Source organism: Glycine max, chromosome 4 (assembly GCF_000004515.6).
Source record: "Glycine max cultivar Williams 82 chromosome 4, Glycine_max_v4.0, whole genome shotgun sequence".
Lineage (NCBI taxonomy): Eukaryota > Viridiplantae > Streptophyta > Magnoliopsida > Fabales > Fabaceae > Glycine > Glycine max.
In genome coordinates, this window is record NC_016091.4 from 4,888,988 (window position 1) to 4,913,792 (window position 24,805).

The following is a 24,805-nucleotide window of genomic DNA, read 5'->3' on the forward strand; positions in this document are numbered from 1 at the left end:
ATTTTTATATACTTTATCTTTAATCCATAACTATTATAATGATAATTCCTTCATTTGGTGTACACTTTTATTATTCCCAAATTACTCTTAATTGTTTTTTTCATTACTCCCTATCCAGAAAAAAACAAAAAATATTATCGATCTCAAAACATGGAAAATGACAATGATGATAACAATAATGATGATGATAAGGTTGATGACATGGGATGGTGGGGGAGCCAAAGAGAGCGAATCCTTTTTATCTTATATAAGTGGTGATTTAGTTGTGTTCAAACGGAGAGAAAATGAGAGGATTTTTTCAAAAATTTATGTGTTCTCTCTATTTCAATTCAAATATTTCTTTTTAATTCGTTTTTATTTTTTTTTCTCTCACACAACTAAACCATTTGTAAAAGACTTCAATTACTAGCGAATTGATTTATAAAAAAAATTAATTTAATTAATAACAATAAATGTGTCTAAGAATTAACACATAACCCTTAAAAAAATTACTACATAACATTAACTCGTAACAAATCAGAATTTTATTTGATATGATATAATAGATAAAGTATTGTTAAATTAGATTGCAATTCATGACATTTATTAAAATAAAAGACGTTTAAAGTTAAAAAGTCATAATTTTTTGAATTTACAGTTGTTTTAATAACAATAAAACTAAAGAAAGAAAATGTGTAAGTGATGTGTGTTGGAAATATTTAACCTAACTTTCTTCTATTTTTTGTTTTCTTCTTAGAAAAGGAAATCGAACCAATCTTAGTATGTTCAAATATGTCTCAAAGTTTGTTATAAATGTTGTAATTTTCTATATTTGAATATATTGTTTTTAAAATTATTTTACACATATAATTTAAATTTTTCCATACTAGCCAAACTCCATCATTAGGTGAATAAAAACATGTAATTAATACTATTTAGACAATAAAGTTATGTAATTAATAAATATTTAAGGAATATCTCATTCTACGAATCTACTGCATAGTTGATCAATTTTTCCAACAACATATTTTGCGAATAATGATAAATGAAATCAATGTTTATAGATCTTATCCAGAGAATGTGTCTTTTTAGTTACATGGTTACCTGACCATTATTCAGCATCGTAATCTTTACTAGTTGGACTAAATGACACGCATCATCGTAATGAAGACATGGAAGTGTTATTATTATGTGGCCAGGAACGACACACGAAACGTGCATTTGTCTCTTTTCCTGTGTTTCTTCCTCGTTTGAGTTTGTGTTTGTGCTATCTTCTTCGCTCTTCACTTTTGTTGTCTAACATGGCTTTGGTGAATCCGTTTCTGTGTACCACTCGAACGTCCCTCCCTCTGCGAGTTTCAGGTCCACCAAACCAAGTCCTACCACGTTGGACTCTCTGCTCCCAATATTCATTCAAAACATCATCACTAAGATCGAAGCAACTCAGGTGTGGCGCCACTGCAGACATCAAAGCAGATCACGCGGTTCTTGTGGGCCCCACCAGCGAGGAGGAGAGAAAAGGGGACTATGACTGGACACAGGAATGGTACCCTTTGTATCTCACTCAGAATGTGCCCGAAGATGCACCTTTGGGTCTCAGAGTGTTTGATAAACAGCTCGTGTTGTTCAAGGATGGCAATGGCCAGTTTCGCTGTTACGAAGATCGCTGCCCCCACAGGTCACTCCCTGCTTATGATTCCGTTTGTTTTTTATTTTCATCTTTGGTCACACCAGCAATTTGTAGACAGTTACTTATGTGTTTATAGAGATCAGAATTTAGAGTTTTGCTTCGATAAATAACCATGAAATTTGACGACATTACTTTGATGTAGTTACATATAAGTGTGTTTAGAGTTGTTCAATCAGAATTAGAATATTACGTCAATCGTGCAAATTTTTACTATTATGCAGATTATTGAAGTGAAATTCCGATTCTAATGGAGGACTGTACTAAAGTAACTAAAGAACTGATTTATGGGTACTCCTTTGAGTAAATGCAATTAGCACAATTACGTGCTTAGCTTTTCTCAATTACTGAATTTTGTAGCTTTACTGGTTGACGGTTGACAATGTTTGTCACGGTAAAACTTATATGCAGTTTCGCAAGTGTTTTTAGTGTCGTTCTCTAACAAGAATTAGAGTTGTTTTTTATTCTGCAACTTATCGAAGTGAAAATTTAAATTCTAATTAGAGAAAAATATCTAAAACACACTTAGAATACTGTATCCAAGTTTTATACTTTCAGTGATTGCAAATAGCATAATTAAGATAGGTGCTTAGCTTTTCTCAATTACTGAAAATTTTGTAGCTTGACTGGTTGATGGTTGTCATGCTTATCAAATACTGGACCTTATCTTTTTATACAATCCAGGTTAGCGAAACTATCTGAGGGACAGTTGATTGATGGAAGGCTCGAGTGTCTATACCATGGATGGCAATTTGAAGGGGAGGGAAAATGTGTGAAGATACCTCAGGTTGGTTACACAGCTACAATTATCGTCAGCTAAATCAAAAGGCAATGATGCTGACAATTCTTTTTCTGTTCTCAACAGCTTCCAGCTGATGCCAAAATCCCAAGGGCTGCTTGTGTTAAAACATATGAAGTGAGGGACTCTCAAGGTGTTATTTGGGTATGGATGTCCCTCAAGACACCTCCAAATGTCAGTAAATTACCTTGGTTTGAGAACTTCGCAAGGCCGGGGTTTCAAGATGTTTCGACAATTCACGAACTCCCTTATGATCACTCTATTCTTCTGGAGAACCTGATGGATCCTGCTCATATCCCAATCTCCCATGACAGAACAGATTGGACTGCGAAAAGGGAGGATGCTCAGCCGCTGTGTTTTGAGGTGACCGAACGAACAGATAGAGGGTTTGCAGGTTGGTGGGGCAGAGAGAAAGATGGATCCATGCCTAACTTCTTGCGGTTTGAGGCTCCTTGTGTTCTACAAAACAACAGGGAAATTGTTGATAAGAATGGTGAAATAAACTACTTCAGTGGCCTGTTCCTTTGTAGACCAACCGGGCAAGGGAAATCCATGCTGATAGTTAGGTTTGGAGGAACAAAAAGATCTCCACTAGCAAAAGTGTTTCCTAAGTGGTACTTCCATCAGAATGCAAGCAAGGTGTTTGAGCAAGACATGGGATTCTTGTCATCACAAAATGAAATTCTTCTGAGAGAAAAGGTTCCAACAAAGGAACTATACCTGAATCTGAAATCATCAGACACATGGGTTGCTGAATACAGGAAGTGGATGGACAAAGCGGGGCATGGAATGCCATATCATTTTGGTCACAGCACTATCTCTTTGCCTAAAGAGCCTGCTGTGGTTGAACACGCACCTGCTGGACTAGTCGCAGGACAATCAGCTTCCTCACCAACCAAGGGGGGCATTGGAACAATGCATGCCCCTAATTTTGCCAACAGATATTTTAGGCATGTGATTCATTGCAAAGGATGTAGAACCGTCGTCAAAGCTTTCGAAGCTTGGAAAAATGCTCTTTCAGCTGTGGCAATTGCATTAACTGCGTTGGCAATTCTGCTTTCTGGGAGACAATGGAAGGTCCTTCTCTTGGCATCTGCAGCTCTCTGCTCTGTTGGAGTCTATGCTTGCTCAACCGCCATTGCAATGAATACAACAAATTTTATTAGGACACATAGGAGATTGTGAGTGACTGGTTGTAAAAATAGTTGTTCAAATGAATACTAAACAGTTTGTCTAATGACTAATTAGTTGTTACAGATTGTGTTTGGCAGAACATTTTTAAAGTTTTGAGTAATTTTGATTTTGCAAAATTAAAATTAAATTGAGGTAATGTAATTTATATTTGAAATATTTTACTTCAAAAACATGTTTGTGATAAAATTTCGTATTAACTTTCAAAATCAGCACAAGTTATATTCTTCACTTATAGTATTGTGCTTTTGTTGGTAGTATCGTGCTTTAAAAGTAAACTTGATTTTAGTTTACCGTAACTAAACAAAGCAAAAACAATGCCAAATCACGTTCGTCCGAGACGTTTAAAGTTAAACACGCTAATAGTTGGATGTCATCTAATAAGACTAATATTTTACCCTTCTCTGTTATTCAAACCAGAAAGGAATAGAAGAAAAATGTTCCTCCTATTGATAATTTAACAAGAGATCCGACGGGGAGAAATATGCTTTGGCAGAAAACCATCTATATATTATTATTTCAGGATTTTTTTTAAGGTTTAAAAATATTTTTAATCGCTGTAAATTGAAACTTTTTCATATTTGGGTTCCCCTAAGTTCATTTTTTTTTAAATTTTAGTCCTTAAAACTTATGAGAAAAACTTATAATCTTAAAAGGATTGAAAATGAACAAAAAAAATTACGACAACCAAAATTAAAAAAACGTTAATTTACAAAGACTAAAATTAAAAAAATAAACTTACAAACAAAAAAAATGAAAAAGCGTTGACTAACATGAAAAAAAAAAAAACATGTTTAAGCCTTTTTAAACATGGATTTGCAGTATTTTGGGCTGCAAATTGGTCAAGAGGGATTCATACATTGATAATGTTAGAAAGACAAGAAAGAAAAACAATAATTAGCGCACAAGATTGCTATATTACAGGTGGAGTCAGTATGATTGTTTTTCACAAAATTAACCTCAACTGAACAGTCCCCTTAAAATTCAAACCGATCATGACTTCATATAATGCGCTCTGTTTGGCGACTTAAGCTTTTACATGTTGAAACAGAATAACCTGTATCGTGGTTTCGAAACTCCTCCATATTTCATTTAGTAAAACAATGGCATTTATACAAGTTGATGAATATATACTGCTTCTAGTAACATGTCAATGTTAAAAAATGAATAACAAGACAATACTGATCAATGCAAAATTAATCTGCGAGCTAAAGAGGTTGCTGCATCTGTCAGACACATGTAAAACGAGACATAATATAAATACAATTTTCACGACTTAGAAGAAGCCTTGAAGCTCCACCATTTGAGTAGTAGCTTTGGTACTAGGAAGAAGGAGGTTCTCCCAACCACTTTGCACGAAAGCCTGTTCCTTGACAATCAGAACAGCACATTGATCCCTGAATAATAACAAATTAAAGACAAAAATAATAAGTCCCTAGTAAACTGTTATTGTCAAGAGTGTACAGGTAAAGTGAGTTCGCATTAATCTTTTGCCATAGAGATACCTTTCCAGTGCAAATAATGCAGGTAGTGTTTCTTGATGGGACTTCACAAAGCATGTTATCACCAAGAATAAAAAAACCAGTACCCGCACACCATTTACATTCAATATGCCCTTTTGAGTCGCAAGATGAACACACGATTGGCCCTGGTTGCTGTAAGCATCATAAATATATCAGATCAGCTTAGAAATATCAAAATGAATTTTCGAGTTACAGTGTTAGATCACTCTATGAGGTACTCTCCTAGGCTCCTACGCAGCAGGATTAAGATAAATTTTAAACTTGGTATAAAAATCGTCTTTTCATACAAAATCTCTCTCCTATTTACTTCCATTGCAATGACTATGTAAGAACAACCTAATAATCCCAGCGTTAATAATGGTGTCCTTTCATAAGTATGTTCTATTTAGCATTGAATTTTATTGGAATAGAAAGACTGTCAACTAATCTTGAATTGCCATATTATTGAGATTAATACATCAACAAAACCTTATCACACTAAATTAGGTTGGCTACATGGATCACATTACCTCACTCAGCACAGTTAAAAATCAAAGTTTCAAAAATATTATAAAGTTTAAGATCTTCCTTTGATGATTTCCTCCAACGTCATTTTCGGTCTCCCTCTTCTCATTTTTTCCCGGGCTAAAAATCATATGTGTGTTATTTAATTGGTTGGTAATGTAAAGACTGTTACACAATGACTGATAAAAATTAAACTCACTTAAAGCTGTCCCTAGAATGGATTCAAAATCATACAAATGCAAGCTACACAGTACAGGCTAGTTTAAGTCGGAAAATCATGTAAACAACTATGGACAAGTGACAACCCAGTGACTATAATCGGTCAAAGCTTTCCACAAACACATTAAAATGGGAACCTTGAAAGGATAACTGATCAGCATAGGCATAGCCATAAGGCTTGATAAACTAACTACCTCTAACACCAATGGGGTCTAACCCAGTTGATTGAACATATGAGTAGGTGGTTGTTGTAAATTCCTTGTTACCTACCTATCTTTGGTTCCGACAAATCAAAAGAAAAAACTAACTAAATACCTTAACAACGAACATAATTCAGTATTTCAACGGAACATGCCATCTATAAGATCAATTAACATAATTCGAACATTTAAAATAAAATGAACGCATATGATATTCAAATTTCTAAAAAGGGAAGTAAATGTATGAAAATGGAAAACCCCAAAGCATCAATAGAAATAATATATATCGATAGATGAAAATTGGGGATAGAGTCCCGATAGCTATCTAATTAAAGGCTGAAATCAGGAGAATATCTAAAAATACGGTGTTAGAAGGATGGAGGAGAGAGAGAGAGAGAGATTGAACCTTAGAAATTAACCAAGCTCGTTCGATGCGTCTGGTGAAATCAGCGGAGGAAGAGTCCACCATAGAAAGCTGAACGCGCAGGCCACAAGTTCTATTGTTGCCCCTAACCTTTACTGCATTATGAATTGGGATTTGAATTGGTGATACCAAGAAATTCTTATTGGGAATCAGCGCACAAGATACACACCTACTCATTATTTTCTTTCTTTGCCTTCTCTGCTATAATCACAATAGCGATGGAATGATTTTTGTTCTTGCCGTATAACCATAAACTTATATTTATTATTACAAAAATATTTAATATTGCTTGTAATCGTGGATTTAATATATTTATTACTACAAAAATATTTAATATCGCTCTCTTTTTATTTTTCCATAAAACAAAAAGGAGGGAGAAAAAAAATCCGCGCAGACCCACAAGCCAAAGTTAATTTTGCTACTCCACCTCTGATTTAAACTTAAAAGGTGCGTTTCTTAGTAGAAAAGTTTGAGTTTTTTTTTTTTTGAATTATGGATTTTCCCATATTTCTTATTTATTTTAAAAAAATAAGATTTCTGAAAAAATATATTTCTGGGAATGTTTTTTAATTAATTTTTCATGAAAAATTTCTCATGAGATATGTGAATTTTTTTTCTTAAATTTAAATTTTCTTTTATTATAATAAATTATTTTATGTGATAAATAATTAAAATAACAGATAAAAATATCACATATTTTTTTTATTCTTATGAAACCTATCTAAATATTTTTCATCGTCAACCACATAGATTTTATTCACAGAAAATATAATTGTATGAAATCATGATTCTTGTTTATTAAAAAACTTTTTTCTTATCAAACATCTCCTTAAAGTAACAATTTGAACTTGAAGAGGAGAGTGTATTACATGATAAAAAAAAAGGAAAATATTCTTTAAAAAAAATAACATATTATATAAATCATTATTGTTATTTTCTATTTTATAGTACAATGTTGTACATAAAAATATTATAAATAAAAAGACTCAATTTAATGGAGTAAGTTTTAGACAAGGAAAAGTTCTGGCAAGTGAATTATGATTTTATTTAATAAAATAACAGTATTACATGAGTTGTTAGATTAAAGTTAAAATTTAATTAAGTTAGTCTAATTAGTCAAGAACAGTGATACATGAATATTCTTTTATTTTAAACATTTTATTAATATTTTTATATTTTTTTATTATATCATAAATCCTAGATATTAAACACCCCAAATGCAAGAGTTTATCATGTTATAAAATTTATGATATAATAAAAGAAAAAATAAACATAAATAAAAAATATTAATGAGATATTTAAAATGAAAATGTGTACATGTATGACTACTCTAGATTAAAGAGGATGTGTCAACCCTGTCAATGACGTTTAAGGTTTGACGGTGTAGAAAAGCGGAATTGTGCTCCGTTTGAATTTTTAAATTAATTCCCCAATTGGGATGCGGCACGTACGTACCAAGTCTGACTGTCAATCTAACTCGACGCGAAACTCACCTACACCATTTGTTTGGTTTCATCTGTCTAGACCTATAAACATCTTGGGGACCTATGTCTTGATTGGTTTTGGTTAATTATTGTTGTGATTAATTACTTTAATCTGTGTTTAAAGGATTTAATTAAAATAATTAATGACTAAATACTTAATTTAAGAAATAAATTGAAAAAATTAGATGAGACAAGAATATGGAAGAACTCAAACGAAAATCATCATACATATACAACACAAGATTCAACAAAAAATATATAAATCAATAAAATATACAAGAAAATAAAAAATATAAAATAACACTAAGTCTTCTTTCTCTGGTATGTATATCCTACAAAAGTATTTCATTTTTGTCTACCTCTCAATCAATGTTAAGATTCACATCTTACAAATCTTAGATGATTTGAAGATCGTGAGAAATCCTCTCAAACATTGGCTACAAAAATATATATAAATAAGCGTTGGAGTAAAGTGTGAGGTGAAGTCCTATATCGAGTAGAAGTAAAAAAGTTGAGCACTATATAAAGTGAAGAGAAGACCCATAAATCTAAGCCTTAAGGTTTTGGGTTAAAGTGTGGTGTCAAGTTCCCTTATGTGATTGCTCATGACTCATTGGTGTAAATCTCTCTTGTCTTTACTCCCTCGAATTCCCCAATAACTGGTATCAAAGTCGATGGTTCGACTTGGTGACCGGTTCAAACGAGTAAGATAACGCTTGAAAGGCACAAATGGTCCTTGAACCAAATAATTGTTGGTGCATGCTTATTAGGCACAAGTGGTCCTTGAACCAAAGTAACGATCACACCAATGTTGATATTGACCATTAATCGCCTTAGTAGAAGGAACATAGCTTTTAATCTAATGAAGGGATCAAGGAATCCTAAAAATGGACAAATTGTCATAGCATCATTTTGGACATACAATTGCAAAGGTAGGTGTCAAGTCGAAGGAAGCCAAAGAAGTATGATATCTCCTGAAAGGCTTGCACCTTTTTGTGATCCTTGAATGACACTCAAATGATGTCATTTAGCTAAATAAAGTTCAGGATCTTCTTTGTGACTTAAAGATGTTCAAATCCCTTCAAAGGCTTCCATCTAACGGTACAAGGTTGTAAATGTATGTTTTACCCCACAATTGACAATCGAAAAGTGTTTATATATACAACAATGTCCACACAAAAAACATTATACATAAATATATCATAAAAATAAAAAGACAAACTTACAACAAAAAATAATGTATACATTTTGTACCTATCATATATATGCTAAACTAACATGTGGTGTCGTTGGCCTTGCTTAATAGTTGGTACCTAAAACACAAGGAAACAACAACTCATGCATATCAACTACATGTTGTAGATCCTAAAATAGCAACAACAAACAAACACACAGGGAGAGCTCTTCTTAACAACGATTATGCAACCAACAATATGAAAAAGATAAGTGCACATTGCAAAGACTGTCTCATTCATTGTCAGGTGCTACTCATATAACTCACTCAATAAAGATAAGGTCACAAGTGGACCTTTGGAGATAACTGACATAGCATCAAAGCAGTTGACTTCGAGCATTGCCTCCAATAACACAATGACCTCATCATGCGACAGTAAGTGGTGGGAAGAAGCCTCCCAACAATAAGAATATGTAAAAGACATCATTTAATGTGAATATATCTATATCACAAAGATTATAATTCATTTAAAATAGGGCAAATAGTCATTTTCGTTATTGAATGTGTAAGTCGTTAACAAACTCATCCATGAAAGATAAAAATTTAATTTTTAATTCCTGAAAATGTACAAAATGCGACAAATTCATTCATCCATTAACTTTTGTCTGTTACCATTAATGAGAGAGTCTATGTGACATAGAGGGACAAAAATGTTACAAAATTGATTGCCAACATGATTGCTAAATAGATTGGATGAAAATGTCAATAAGTTATCATTGGACGAAAATGTCACTAAGTTACCATTATTGAACCTAAATGGGAGTAATTTTTTGTTGAACGAATATGTCAGTAATTCTTTTTTGCACCAAAATGTCATTATGTTTTCATAGGACTAAAATGTCAGTAAGTTATCATTATTGAACCAAAATGTCAGTAATTTTTTATTAGATGTCAATGTTAGTAATTATTATAATTTTGATTCAAAAAAGTGAAATACGAGATATGTTTATTGGACGTAAATGCCAGCAATCCTTACACATAACATATAAATGAACACTACATATTAGATTCAACTGTTGTGCTGAGATGGACAATTTTCAGGAAACTGTCGCAAATAATTGGAATTTGCCATTGGATGGTAGGCCTATGTTTGTTGTTTGGAAGAAGCTACAACGGCTACAACCTCATATCAAGAAACTCTGCAGACCACTATCTGATATGTCCAATAAAATTACACATGCTAGAGACAACTTAACCAATGCTCAATAAGATCTTAGCACTAACATGATGAATGTTGAGAAGATCAACAAGGCTAAGGAGCTCTCTGAATCTCTTGTTAATTTGCAGGAACTAGAGGAAAGTATGCTCAGACAACGAGCAAAAATAGACTGGTTGAGATTAAGCGACGGTAATAATAAGTATTTCCATGTTGCGATAAAGATAAGGAATCAAACCAATGGCATAAAGAAAATCATGAGAAATGATGGTACATATACTACAGATCAGAAGGCAATAGAAACCAAAGTCGTGGCGTTTTACAGAAATCTAATGGGGAAGGCTTCAGGCGATCTTGAGGGAGTAGACATCAGTGCAATGTGAGCAGGTAACCAATTAACCAATATACAGAGGGAGATACTAATAGGTTCGGTTACTGAAGTAGAGATCACAGATGCTTTGAACGGCATTGACAATGATAAGGCACTGGGCTTGGATGGTTTTGGGGCATATTTCTTCAAAAAAGCCTGGCACATTATTAAACAAGATGTAATAGCAACAGTTCAAGATTTTTTTAGAAACAACCGTATGTATAGAGCTGTTAATTGTTCTAGTGTTACCTTGATTCCAAAACACAAGGGAGCAAAAGAAATCAAGGATTATCGACCGATTGCGTGTTGTAGCACATTGTACAAGATCATATCCAAGATTTTGGCGAATAGATTGAGCAAAGTGCTAGGGACAATCGTTGGAAATAATCAAGCGGCATTTGTGAAAGGGCAGAAAATACATAACCACATCCTACTCACCTATGAATTGATCAAGGGATATGAAAGAAAGAGAATTTATCCGAGATGTTTTATGCAAATGGATATTCAAAAAGCCTACGATACGGTGGATTGGAATGCGCTTGAAAAAATATTGAATGAGGTGGGTTGTCCTCAGCAATTTAAGAATTGGATAATGATTGCGGTATCAACTGTATCCTATAGATTCAACGTCAATGGGTACAAGACTGAGATCATGGAAGCGAGAAGAGGCCTCCGACAAGGCGACCCAATATCACCTATGCTCTTTGTTATTGTCATGGAATGCCTCAATAGATACTTGTACAAAATGCAAAAGGATGGAGACTTTAATTATCATCCAAAATGTGATAAATTGAAGATTACAAACCTTTGTTTTGTGGATGACTTACTGCTTTTTTCCAGGGGTGACAAGATCTCAATTGGTATGATGATGAGGGCCTACGAAAGTTTCTCGAAGGCAACAGGTCTAGTGGTGAATCCACAGAAATGCCGCCTGTTTTGTGCTGGTATTGATGCTGTGACCAAAAGGGAGATTCTAGAGGTATCGGGTTTCCAAGAAGGGCAATTACCGTTTAAATATTTAGGCGTTCCGGTGACTAGTAAAAAGTTATCTACCATCCATTATTCACCTTTGATTGATAAAATTGTAGGCAAAATCAAGCACTGGACAACACAACTCTTATCTTATGCAGGAAGGTTACAGCTTGTCAATAGAGTTATGTTTGCACTTACTAACTATTGGCTAAACTGTTTTCCTTTTCCTAAAAGTGTGCTATAGAAAATTGAAGCAATCTGCCGGATTTTCCTATGGACTGGGGGATTTGAAGGAAGTCGTAAATCTCCGGTAGCTTGGAAGCAAATATGCAGTCCGCGAAGCTGTGGTGGTCTGAATGTCATTGACATTGACATTTGGAATAAAGCTAACTTGATGAAATTACTTTGGAATTTGAGCGGCAAAGAAGACTCCTTATGGGTGAAGTGGATACAAGCATATTATGTAAAGAGAAGCGAGCTGATGCATATTGAGATAAAAAAACACCGATTCTTGGATCATGAAAGCCATACTAAAGCAGCAAGAAGATTTAGAAAAAATAGACAATATGGAAGAACTCATGATACGAGGCAGCATCAATATGGGTAAATTATATCGTAAGCTGCAATATTGTGGACAAAGAATGGAATGGAATAATTTGTTATACGGAAACACCGCGAGGCCCCGTGCAAACTTTATATTGTGGCTTGCGTGCCATGGTAGATTATCAACCAAGGATAGATTGTGCAAGTATGGAATGATTGATGATAAAAGCTGTTGTTTCTGTTCAGAAGAGGAATCGATGAATCATCTATTCTTTGCATGTGATAACAGTAAGCGTGTTTGGATGAAAGTTTTACAATGGGTGCAAATTCGCCATGATCCAAGTGATTGGCCTAATGAATTACATTGGCTCATACGTCACACCAAAGGGAAAGGGACTCGAGCGACTGTTCTCAAAATGGCGATTGCTGAAACCATTTATGAGATTTAGAATATTCGGAACAACAAAATTTTTGGCCAAGCTATTGATATCAATACAGTAGGAAAGAAAATAATAAATACACTGGTGTATAGAGGGTGGAATAATAAAAGGCTTAGGAAATATATAGATATCTTAATGCTAGAAGGGGATAGCATATAGGTTTTATTTATTTGTCTGCCACGTTTTTTTTAGTCTACTGGGTGCTGGGTAATAGCTGAATCCAAATGGGATCGTTTTGTACCTATTGATTTTTTTGAATTTAATAAAGTATTTTTTATATTAAAAAAAAGTGAAATATGAGATATATTTATCTTTTATTTATAGTAGATTGTGACTAATTATAATTTGAAAAAATTTATAATGATTGGTACACTGTTACAATGTTTATTTAGGATATTTTTTATTGTTACAGGTAAATTATGGTCGTTAATCAATATTATGGTTATTATTGTGTTTGTTTTAAATTATGTTTAGTTCCCTATTTTTTTAAGTGATTATTGTAATATTATGTTTGCAATGATAAAAAAAAGGGATAAAATTTATCCTAAAATTATATTTTACCCTTAAGTGAAATGAAATTTGGGGTCTAACAAATTAGTCCAATAGAAACATAATGATATTTTGGTCAAACAAAAATTTACTGACATTTGTGTTCAATAAAAAATTAGTGACATTTTGATACAATGGAAAATTATTGACATTTTGGTCAAATAATAGTAATTTACTGACATTTTCGTCCAACAAAAAATTACTAACATTTAGGTTCATTGATAATTTACTGACATTTTCGTCCAATCTATCTGATAGTCATGTTGACAATCAATTTTGTGACACTTTTGTCCATCTATGTCACATAGGCTCTCTCATTAACAATAACAGACAAAAGTTAACATATGAATGAATTTGTCGCACTTTTTACACTTTTCAGGGACTAAAAATTTGAATTTTCATCTTTCAATGATGAATTTGTTAGCGATTTACACATTCAGAGACGAAAATGATCATTCACCCTTTAAAACATATTGATAATAAAGTAAATTACACTTGCACCCCTTGTGTTTTTTTCAAATTGCACTCGACACCCCCTTTTTTTGCACCCTACAAAAAACCCCTTCATTATTTAGCTCACATTACACCGAGACCTTCTTCCTCCGAAACATCGTTTAATAATTTAACAAAAAGTAGACACATGTTGGTCACATGACTTTCAATGAAAATTTATGTCTAAAATATCATATCTTTTTCCTCTTAACTCCATAAAAAATATGACATCATTTTCAACCTAAAAATATTTTAACACTCTTCCTTCTTTTCTTTTTTCTCTAATTGAACGTGAACCCACATTGCTGGTACGCATGTGTTAACACCTAACCTTCTTCTTCTACTTTTTTGTAGTTCAGTTTTTTTGGTGTGTGTTGAGTCGTTTGGTTGTTGTGTCTTTGTTGATGTGTTTCCAGCAATGTCTATTGATTGAATATGGTTATTTGTTTCAAATTTTAGTGTTTTGCTCCTACATTTTTGTTTTTAACTCTTTCTTTTGAAGTATTTATTTTTTATGGCTAGGCGTTTGATATAATGTCTCAATCAAGAGCTATATCTTCTTTAAGTGTTAGCTACAATGAAGTAAAAGTCAAATATTAAAAGAAAAATTGTTATTGCCTTAAGAAAAGGTTCATTCACATGGTCAATTGTTTATATTTAATAAAGATGTCAAGCTAATTTCGTCTACTCACATATTTTAATTGACGTTAGTTAACGACGTTAACAGAAAGGGGGTAAAAGTAATGTAAAAAAGGGAGGGGATATCGGGTGCAATTTGAGAAAAATACCGGGAACACGAGTGTAACAAAGATGTTAGGACAATTTCGTTTGCTCACATATTTTAATTGATGTTAGTTCAGGAAGGGGAGGGGTATAAGTAATGTAAAAAAAAAATATTGAATAAAATTTGAGAATAATACAGAAAGTGCGAGTATAATTTACTCTTGATAATATACACTGATATTGATTAGATGAGAAATTATGTATTTTAATTTATAGCATATAAGTATATTACAATTAATTTAAAATACTTTATCTAAATATAGACAATCATGTATGATGAAATTGTTGATTTGTGTAATAAATAATTTTAAAGTCATATATAAAATATGTTTTAATTGATTGATACGTAATTTTTTTTATAATTTTAATACATAAAAACTAAACTCTATTAATTACATTAAAACACAAAAATATTAAAGAATAATACCATTTTATTACTTTAATTTTTTTAATAAGAATATTTTAGTTATATAAATGAGTTTAATTAATGGATATCATCAATGTGAAGTAATTTTACACTTATAAGTCAAATACTATGACCAAACACGTTAATAAATAAAAAATATGATAAAGTAATCAAATCAGATTAAATATTTAAATAAAATATTTTTAAAAATATAAATTAAAGTTTAAATAAAGTTCTGATATTTTAAAAAAAATACATTACAGATATTTAAGTTTTAATATAATTTTTTATTATGTATATTGTTTGATGAATAATGAATAATACAAAGAAATTAATATTAAATTTAATAAAATATTCTTTTTAATATTAATTATTTTAATGTATATTATGTAAATCAAAATACAGAATATATATATAAAGTAACATAATAATTAATAAATAATGTGAATTTGAAATATTTTTTAGCACGGTTAATAGATAAATGAATTTTTTAAATATGTTGATAGGCTTAGGACCTTTGATGGGATATTTTTCTTAAAAGAAAATAATGAATTTTTTAAAAATATGTTTGTTGGGTAAATTAGAGGAAATAATAATAAGATTTAATTATTTATTTAATCTTTATAATTAATAAGTATATTTGTTTAATATCTAAAATTTATATTTTAAGTTCTAAAAGATTCTAAAATTTATTAAATAATGGAGTTAAAAAAATTTAACAATAAAAATCTTATGAAAATTAAAATATAAAAACTAAAAAATTTATTTTTTGACAGGACGAATAGTTAAATTAAACCTAATAATAATTTATCAAAAAAAAAAAAAGGAATGATGGGACAGAGAGAGAGAGAGAGGAGTATGTGATAGACGTGAGAGTGAAAAGGAATAAGGATAAGTTGTCGAAAAGAAAGGATGAGTTGGTTGGTATTTGTTTTTGTTGTTGGCTGTGCGATCACTCATCTCACCTCTTCTCATCAACGCTGCGAAAGACAATGGAGCTGACACCCCAGCAGCTGAGCCAATACAACGGCACGGACCCATCGAAGCCGATCTACGTGGCGGTGAAGGGCCGCGTCTACGACGTCACCACCGGAAAATCCTTTTACGGCCCCGGCGGCCCCTACGCCATGTTCGCCGGCAAAGACGCCAGCAGAGCCCTGGCGAAGATGAGCAAGAACGACGACGACATCTCCCCCTCCCTCGACGGCCTCTCCGACAAGGAGATCGGCGTTCTCAACGACTGGGAGAACAAATTCCAAGCTAAGTACCCTGTCGTTGCTCGTGTTCTCAATTAATCATATGATAACCTAAGTGTATTTTGTACTCTATCATGTGAGTGGCATGATCTCTTTCTGTAACCGAACTCAATCACCCTTTAATCCCTAATAATATTAATAAAATTCCTCTATCCAAATTCTGGATACGGGATTGGATTTCTCTTTCATGCATCTCATCTTGCTCCTCTAATTGATTTTAATTTCTTTTATTGCTTAAGAAAGGGATTTTCGTTGCATTTCCAATTTGGGTTATCTTATTTGAGTACAAGCCACTATCAAGGAGAAATTAAGAAAATTGCTCTGCAATCTGCGTAATTAAATTATCTTCTCTGCTAAATTATATATAAATCTCTGAAACCAAAGTCATGAGTAATACAAGATCAAGGGCCAACGGCAACTCATATCAATGAAAGATGAGTGTGAAAGAATTGTTGCACGCACAAGCCACATATTTGGGTTATATTAGGCAAAATTAATTGGAAAATTAGCTTTTAACTAAAAGTTAATTTATTAAATTAGAAGTATTTTCTAAAATTAAATTAGTTGTTGAATAGTGTAAAATTAAAAAAAAAAATAATAAAATAAAAATTTATTTAAAAAGGAAAACAAGAAGATTAAATTAATGTATTAAGAATAAAAATAAAAGAAAATATAAAAAATTAGAAGTTATTGTTTTATAAAATATTATTTTAAGTTACGTTTTAAAAATTGTTAAAAAATACTATAAAAAATATTTATTTAAGAAACAATTAAGTAAATTTTTTAGCTGATAAAAAAATTAAAGAGTTTTCATCAGGCAAGTCTAATATGTAGACAAATAAGAAAAAAATACATTTATGCGGGTTTTTTTTTGGCTAAATTCCTTGTCTGCGGATATTACACACTGTTAGGTGTGTCTAAAACTTTCAAATAGAATTTAGTAGGACAATTTTTATTCGCACATCTTGAACTTATTGTAAGCTTTTTTTAATAACTACTTAAATATCTCATGCATTAAGTTATATTCAGTTTTTCAAGAGAAACTAAATGAATTTTTGGTGTTGTGTCGATCAAGAGAGATAGACTTTAATCATTTTTATTGATGGAGGGAGGTAAGTACAGAATCATAAAAGGAAGAGATATCAACTATAATCATTTAAATTATTTAATTTTAATAAAAGTAAACCATCAATTTAGTTCCTCAATTATTACCCTCTTTTCTAAATAGTCCTTAGCAAGTAATTTCTAAATTATTGATGAATATTTGTCGTTTTTTTTAAAGCAATGAATATTTACCATTATATATTTTTTATCAGAGGGTAAATAAAGGAAATAAGTTTTGTCAATATATTTGAATTTTACTATATTTTACTAACACCTAAGGATTAATTTGAATTTTTAAAAATATTTAAGGGACTATTTTGGTATGATTTCTAACACTTAAGAATACATATTTAAGTTTACGCAGTGATATTTGGACTAGTGCAATCGAAGTCAAGCATGTTAGTGTTTCACAAACAATGACAAAAAGTAAAAAATATATGCAAAGAATAGTAATAAAAGGTTTAAATTGCTAATCTCTAGTGTAGCGTTTATAAACTTACTTCATTCATAAATGTTAATGTAATTATTATTAAAATTTGGAGCTGAGGGATACCAGGATAGATGTGATCAAAGTGGACTCGACGATCTCGTAAGTCGGATCGTGAATATTTTTTGTTAAAAAAAACAAGAGAAAGGACCTCATATTTATAGAGTGACCTTGTTTGTTTGGGTCGTATACCCAAGTTGATATGAACCCCATAATACTTATATTGGATCTTTACATATAAAAAATAATTAATTATAACTATATTAATGTAAAAAAAAGAAATTATAACTATTTAAACGTGAATAATGAACAACCATTTGATTTGTAATGATTTCAAATATTTTTTTTACCCTTCCACTCTACTTGTTTTTGTTTTTAACTCGACAAAACATATCTTAATGATCTATCTGGCATAATCCTAAAAAAATGATCTATCTGGAACTAGTGATTTTGAGATTTTTTTTTTTGGAAAAATAAAAAATTTGGTTTATCTTTATTTTTTATATTAATATTAAAGGGGCGTTGTCTATAATTTTATAAAAGAAAGTCTTCTTAAGTGATTACTAACGAGCCAATAAAAATAAGGCCCTTAATAAATTACAATAGAAATTGCTAATCACGAATTATAATTACTTTTTCATAAGGAACGTCACATTTTTTTTATTTTAAGTAAGAAATCAATAATATGTTAGACTTTTTTCTAATTAATATATATATACATATATAAATTATTAACAAATATTTTTCGATCGATGGTTCTAAATCTCGAGTTTTAGTAATCTTAATCTTAACGGGTCTTATATACGTGGATTTAAATATAACGTTATTGCTTTCTCACTCAAATGTCATGTGAAGACGGTAAGAATAAAAAATTATAAGGTTAAATTTAAATAAAAAATATTTCAAAATTAAAATCACACACTAATCTTATTAAAAAGATTAAAAATGCATTAGTCTAGTAATTTTATTCGATTCGATCATGATCGATTCAATCATGATGTTCTCTACTCCATCCAATGATACTTGTGGTTAAAAAAAAAAATACTTCATTCCCATTAAATACGTCGATTTCATGCGGCAAAATTCTTAATAATTCGGGCTTATAAAGACTATTATGAATCTAGGCAATTGTAAACATATTTATTTATTATTAGATAAACCTTTTTTTTGGTAATAATTTTACATAAATACCTTTTATTCTTTTCCCCCATTGAAATATCTCTCTTCTCTCTTTCTTTCAGTTCCCTTCTTCTTTTCTTTCATATTCTATCATTATAATCATTGTTTTCTTACTCTTTTTCTTTGATCGTTTAACTCTTCCTTCTTTGACGATGTTATTCCTTTACGACACTATTCTCTAGCGAAGTTCATCCTTTGGTTCAACAAGGATATTGTTATGTCAAATTTGTTTCGATACAAATATTTTTGGGTGACAGATCAATTGCAAATATAATTCAAATATTTGTTGGCGTCATATTGATAGCAAATCTAATTCAACCCCTCGACGAATAAAACAAAACAACATTATTTACGACATGGTCAACGTTAGCTTATGAAGTCAACTTTGTTTTGTACTAAATTTGTTCTATTGTAATGATCTATGATAAATAAGTTATTTTAGAATCTTATCTAAAATATTTTAAAGAAAGTATACTTTTTCAAAAATTACAAAAGTATATATAGTAGGAAAAAGTGAAATAATGCGACCCAATTCTAGTTGATGCTAAAAGAATGAAACAATGACATACACCAAAATAAAAATTTACTTAAGAAATATGGATAGATATCTTGAGACATTTATTACTAGAAAAAATGGGTTACATTTTGGGGTACATTTTTAGACTTTAGAGAACAATAAAGATGAAATGTAAAATCTAGGGTTATCAAAGATATTATATAGAAGCATATTTTGAACAGTAAAAATTAAAAAAAAAAACAATTAATAATTTAAAATTGGAAGATAAACTTTTAGCATTTGGTGAATCTATTTGAATACAGAACCCCAGCCCATAGCCCATTTGATTATTGCAGGTATAGCCAAACAGAGTGCTGTGCGCCTTATTCCGGATTAGGGTTAAGCTTTCAACATTGTGCAAACTTGGACTCTGCCTCTCTCAGTTGAGTCACACAACATCACCACCGGTAAAAGCTCCAAACTTTTTTCCACCCCTTTTAGGTTCAAACTCGAAAGTCGTGATTTTTTTTGGTTGAAATGCATGTTATGTTTGTGGGCACTGTTGTTGTTGTTGTAAATTCTTAAAATTTCACGACGTTGCTGACAAACACAGACACAACGTTTGTTTGGTGCTTCGCAAGGAACAGAACAATGAGTGTCCAAAGCCAGAGTGGTTCAAGCAATGGCACCGAACGATCAAGGACGCATTGGACTCCATTGCTGGAACGCTATTTCATTGATCTCATGTTGGAGCATTTGCAGAGAGGGAACAGGGTTGGCCACACTTTCAACAAGCAAGCATGGACAGACATGCTCACCTCGTTCAATGATAACTTTGGTTCTCAGTACGACAAAGATGTCTTGAAAACTCGCTACACCAATTTGTGGAAGCAGTTCAATGATGTCAAGAGCCTTCTTTCTCACTTTGGTTTTTCCTGGGATGCTGCCCGGCAAATGGTTGTGGCTGCTGATGATGATTCTGTTTGGGATGCTTATTTGAAAGCTCACCCTGATGCTAGATGCTACAGAACAAAACCAGTGCTCAATTTTGATGATTTGTGTGTTATATATGGCCACACTGTTGCTGATGGAAGATATAGTTTATCTAGCCATGATGTAAACCTTGATGATCAAGTACAAGGACAACATTTGGGTGAGTATTGCTTTCACTTTATGCATATAATGTGCATTGCAGTTGAAACTAAATCAGAATAGAGATTAAGTTTGACTCATGTAAAAAGTTTTACATTGTCATCCTATCAGAAACCATGTTAGGTATCATACATGACAATTTTTTATTGGGTTGACACAGTAAAAACCCTTTAGACTGTTAGTGCGTATACTATCTTGTTTTGTTAGCAACATTGTTTTTTCTGGTGATTAGTCTAACGTGTGCAAGGAAACTAACTAATTGTCCAATAGTAATGTGAGCTAATGTTAATTATTTATTCTGTGACTTGTAGGTGATGGAATGGGAAGCATTGCTGTACCGAGTAGTGAACGTGCCAAGACAGATTGGACTGCTTCTATGGACCAGTTTTTTATAGAGCTTTTGCTGGATCAGTTAGGAAGGGGAAATCAAGTGGATAATGGATTCAATAAAAATGCTTGGACAGATATGCTAGCCCTCTTTAATGCTAAGTTTGGATGTCAACATGGTAGAAGGGTTTTAAAGAATCGGTTCAAGAAACTGTTGAAATATTACCGTGATATAACAAATCTTATAAAACAAGGCTTTTCGTGGGATGAACAACAACAAATGCTTTTGGCTGATGATGATGTCTGGAATGCTTATGTCAAGGTATGTATGTGATCAAGAAGACTAAGTATGTGAAGTGATTGAGGAGTATATAATGTACAAGATTCCTGGTTCTGATTGACTTAAAATTCTTGTAGGCACATCCGCACGCACGAACATATAGATCAAAAACTTTGCCAAACTATCGTGATTTAGAATTAATATTCAGAAATGTGGCTGAAAATGAGATCAGTAATTTGCAGCAGGAGAAAAATCATGAAGATGTCATATCAGAAACAAAGGCTGGTGAGTAGCAATGAAAAGCTTTTATCAGCATGTTCAATTTATTATGTTATTATCTTGCTTCTATTTTTTATTTTAAAGAAAATTAACTATTTTTTCCATAATGATCATGACAAACTCATGGAAAATCATCCAATATATTATACTTGTATGGAGCCATAACAAACTCATAAATATTTCCTGAATCTTTTTGTGTGAAAAGACTATAAGAATTTGTTTGGAACATGAGGGTTTTAAATTCCCAACTCCCAAGGGGAATTTCAGATCCCCTTGTTGCAATTGTCACTTAGTCACTTCACGCGTTTATAGCATGGAAATACCTAGGACATGTTTGTTATCTAGATATTATAATTTTTTAACTTCTTAGAAACTTATATTTATGAATCTAATTATGAGATGTGTAAATTTTTGAATGACCTACATAATTAGCATGGGTAGATTGTATTTGTGATCCCCTTGTTGCACTTGTCATTTCTTGAATATGTTATAATTCATATTTTAGGCCATAAGATCTTTGGAGAACTGAGTAGTTACCTCTGTGGTCGTATATCTTTCTGAAGGTGAAACAAAAGGAAGTCGCAACCCAAGTGGCACTGATCGTACTAGAACATATTGGACACCCCCAATGGACCGATGCCTCATTGACTTGTTATTGGAGCAGGTCAAACATGGAAATAGACTTGGGCAGACATTCATTGCCCAAGCTTGGAATGACATGATTACAACTTTCAATGAACGATTCAAATCTCAATACGACAAAGATGTTCTGAAGAATCGTTACAAACATTTCAGGAAACAGTTCAATGATGTAGACCATCTTCTTCAACAGGGTGGGTTCTCATGGGATGATACAAGAGAAATGATTGATGCAGAAGATCATGTTTGGGATGCTTATACAAAGGTGACCTATTTTCCACTCTGATCATGTGTCTTATGACTCATATTGTTCTATAATTAAGTTAACATATAAGTTATGCAGGCACACCCTGAAGCTCGATCACTTAGAGTTAAAACCTTGCCAGACTATTGGAAATTGTGTGTTATATTTGGAGCGGAAAGTTCTGATGCAAGATACGTCCATTTAGCACATAATGCAGATCTCAGTAGTGAATTACCGATGTATATAACAGGTTTGTTTTTCACATTACTTGCAACAGTAAGGCATTATCTTGGATAACACAGGCCGGTAGATTGATAAATGTGGCATGGTTAAAGCAATAAACAAGTTTCCTATTATTTTCTTTAACCTCCACTGGCAACCATGTATTCCTTCCTTCCTGAGCTCTTTTCTTTTGTTCTTGGCTAATGGGATGTCCAAATTCTAGACCAAATCAATTAAACCACACTTTGGATGGTTTTGTTTATTTTTCCTGTGAAGACGGAATGGAATCGGATGCAAAATGTATCATTTTTTTAACCTCATATCCTGCCCCCCCCCCCCCTCCCCTCTCTCAAATGCACCAAAATAGAATAGAACCCCAGATCTGCTTGTCGTATCACATTCTAAGTTGTAACACATCTACCGAAACACACTATTACACTTTTATAGGAAGGCGAGCAATGCTTGAGATTGAATATATCTTGTTTATCACATTAGTACCACTATCCTTGTGAAATGTCCAATAGGGTCAATTGCATCGGCATCTGTTGGGAATCAAGTATTTTCCAAATAAATTTAGATGGTGTTCCAGATTCTTATGGATATTTCTAATTTGAAGGTGAACAGAAGAATGGCTTTTTTCCAAATGTTTATGATGCTGGTTCTACAATAGAGTGGACAGAATCAATGGAACACTATATTGTTGACCTTATGATTGAGCAAGTAAATAGAGGAAATAGGATTGGCCATTTATTCAATGAGCAAGCTTGGATGCACATGGTCCAAGCGTTTAACGCTAGATGGGGACTCCAATCTGATAAGCAGGTTCTAATGGATCAATATTTCTGCTTGATGAAAAAACATGATGACATCAGCAATATTCTCAGTCACAGTGAATTTACATGGAATGAAACCCTACAAACGTTAAATGCTGAGGATGATGTCTGGGATGCATACATTAAGGTTTGGTCCTCTCTCCTTTGACAGAGTTCTTTGTTTGATACTATTTTCTATCTTGCAGTTATCTCTATTTTTTACTTCTTTTAGTTCTCTAATACTCCTGATCCTCCTCACTTCCAAGTATCCCATTTTCTTGATTAGATGTGTCTGCTTGCATAGGGGCCTATGGTGGAATAGGTTGCTACTACTGTTTCTTCAAAATCTTATTTATGATTGCAACTTGTTGCTGAATGATATTTGCAGGACCACCCAGATGCCATCTCATATAAAAACAAATGTTTGTATCTTTTCCATGATTTATGCAAGATTTTTGGAAACAAATTAATGGAAGTATCAGATGTAAGAGTGAGTGATCTGGAGCAGCTTCAATTGATGGAAGCAAATGATTTTACCATTGAAATGGATATGGATGAAACAAATGAAAGTTTGCTTAATGTTAGCAGTGTTGGTATATCAGACCAGGATCCGGGCAGGGCAAAGGAAATAGATGCGGATGGATCATTTGGGAATTTGGTTGTGAGTAGCAGCAATGAAATTGAGATTGTTGCCGTTGGAACATCAGGAAATTTAGATGTGGATATGGATATGACATCTGGAACCTGTGGGAATTTGGATGTGACTGGCGACACTCAAATATTATCTCAAGATAAACAAGGCCCTGACGAAATGGCTACAAATGGAACACGTGGGGATTTGGAATTGAGTGGCAACACTAAAATAACACAGCATGTCAGAAAAAGGCCTAATATGATGTTTCAAGACTCCAGACCTCCCAAAAAGAAGCTGGGAATGAAAGAAGCTTTGTCTGAGATGGCTAGTGCTGTTAAGGCACTGATGAATGATAAAGAGAACAACAATACATCATTTGACGATGCTTTAAGTGCACTTCGAGCTATGCCGGACGTAGATGATGACTTAGTAATGGATGCGTGTGATCTGTTGGAAGATGAGAGAAAGGCTAAGATATTTTTAGCTTTGGATATCTCTTTGCGAAAGAAGTGGTTGCTTAGAAAGCTTCGTCAGGGAAAGCCCACATGACTCAAACTGTATATAGCTTATAAAATTTTGAACTTTTCCTTGTCCAGATTTTCCTTTTCATCGCTAGCAAAATCTTAGAAACAATCCACATCGTAGTGTGGCTGTGTACAGTGCAACATAAAGCTTAAGCCATATACTAAATTACTGACATTGAATTTTTTTTCTTGATGGATCTAAGTTCATAACTACG

The 24,805-nt window shown here is 32.5% G+C and overlaps 4 protein-coding genes across 7 annotated transcripts; 3 read left to right on the forward strand and 1 right to left on the reverse strand.

The window, feature by feature from the left end:
• Positions 1 to 1,073: 1,073 nt before the first annotated feature.
• Positions 1,074 to 3,709, forward strand: LOC100808233 (protein TIC 55, chloroplastic). The gene is made up of 3 exons (XM_003522297.5): positions 1,074 to 1,657; positions 2,351 to 2,453; positions 2,532 to 3,709. Exons 1-3 carry the CDS (start codon positions 1,152 to 1,154, stop codon positions 3,648 to 3,650), a joined length of 1,728 nt encoding a protein of 575 aa, XP_003522345.2. The 5' UTR covers positions 1,074 to 1,151; the 3' UTR covers positions 3,651 to 3,709.
• A 1,015-nt stretch (positions 3,710 to 4,724) lies between these two features.
• LOC100810900 (protein BUNDLE SHEATH DEFECTIVE 2, chloroplastic) lies at positions 4,725 to 6,931 on the reverse strand. 2 transcript variants are annotated; one of them, XM_041014828.1, is made up of 4 exons: positions 6,696 to 6,769; positions 6,509 to 6,621; positions 5,162 to 5,311; positions 4,725 to 5,053 (listed from the first exon to the last, which is right to left on the reverse strand). In XM_041014828.1, exons 2-4 carry the CDS (start codon positions 6,569 to 6,571, stop codon positions 4,979 to 4,981), a joined length of 288 nt encoding a protein of 95 aa, XP_040870762.1. In that variant the 5' UTR covers positions 6,572 to 6,621; positions 6,696 to 6,769; the 3' UTR covers positions 4,725 to 4,978. The 2 variants fall into 2 exon arrangements, with proteins under 2 accessions (XP_040870762.1, XP_003522348.1); XM_003522300.5 differs by having other exon boundaries at positions 6,509 to 6,931.
• An 8,862-nt stretch (positions 6,932 to 15,793) lies between these two features.
• LOC100813061 (probable steroid-binding protein 3) lies at positions 15,794 to 16,397 on the forward strand. Its single transcript, XM_003522301.5, has one exon. It carries the CDS (start codon positions 15,948 to 15,950, stop codon positions 16,248 to 16,250), a length of 303 nt encoding a protein of 100 aa, XP_003522349.1. The 5' UTR covers positions 15,794 to 15,947; the 3' UTR covers positions 16,251 to 16,397.
• A 3,398-nt stretch (positions 16,398 to 19,795) lies between these two features.
• Positions 19,796 to 24,765, forward strand: LOC100813264 (uncharacterized). Of its 3 annotated transcripts, none has more exons than XM_006578048.3 (8): positions 19,796 to 19,944; positions 20,125 to 20,630; positions 20,941 to 21,278; positions 21,374 to 21,521; positions 22,079 to 22,419; positions 22,498 to 22,648; positions 23,237 to 23,580; positions 23,821 to 24,765. In XM_006578048.3, exons 2-8 carry the CDS (start codon positions 20,129 to 20,131, stop codon positions 24,613 to 24,615), a joined length of 2,619 nt encoding a protein of 872 aa, XP_006578111.1. In that variant the 5' UTR covers positions 19,796 to 19,944; positions 20,125 to 20,128; the 3' UTR covers positions 24,616 to 24,765. The 3 variants fall into 3 exon arrangements, with proteins under 3 accessions (XP_006578111.1, XP_006578110.1, XP_014629971.1); XM_006578047.4 differs by having other exon boundaries at positions 19,812 to 19,944; positions 20,091 to 20,630; XM_014774485.3 differs by having other exon boundaries at positions 19,824 to 19,944; positions 20,119 to 20,630.
• The last annotated feature ends 40 nt before the right edge of the window (positions 24,766 to 24,805 follow it).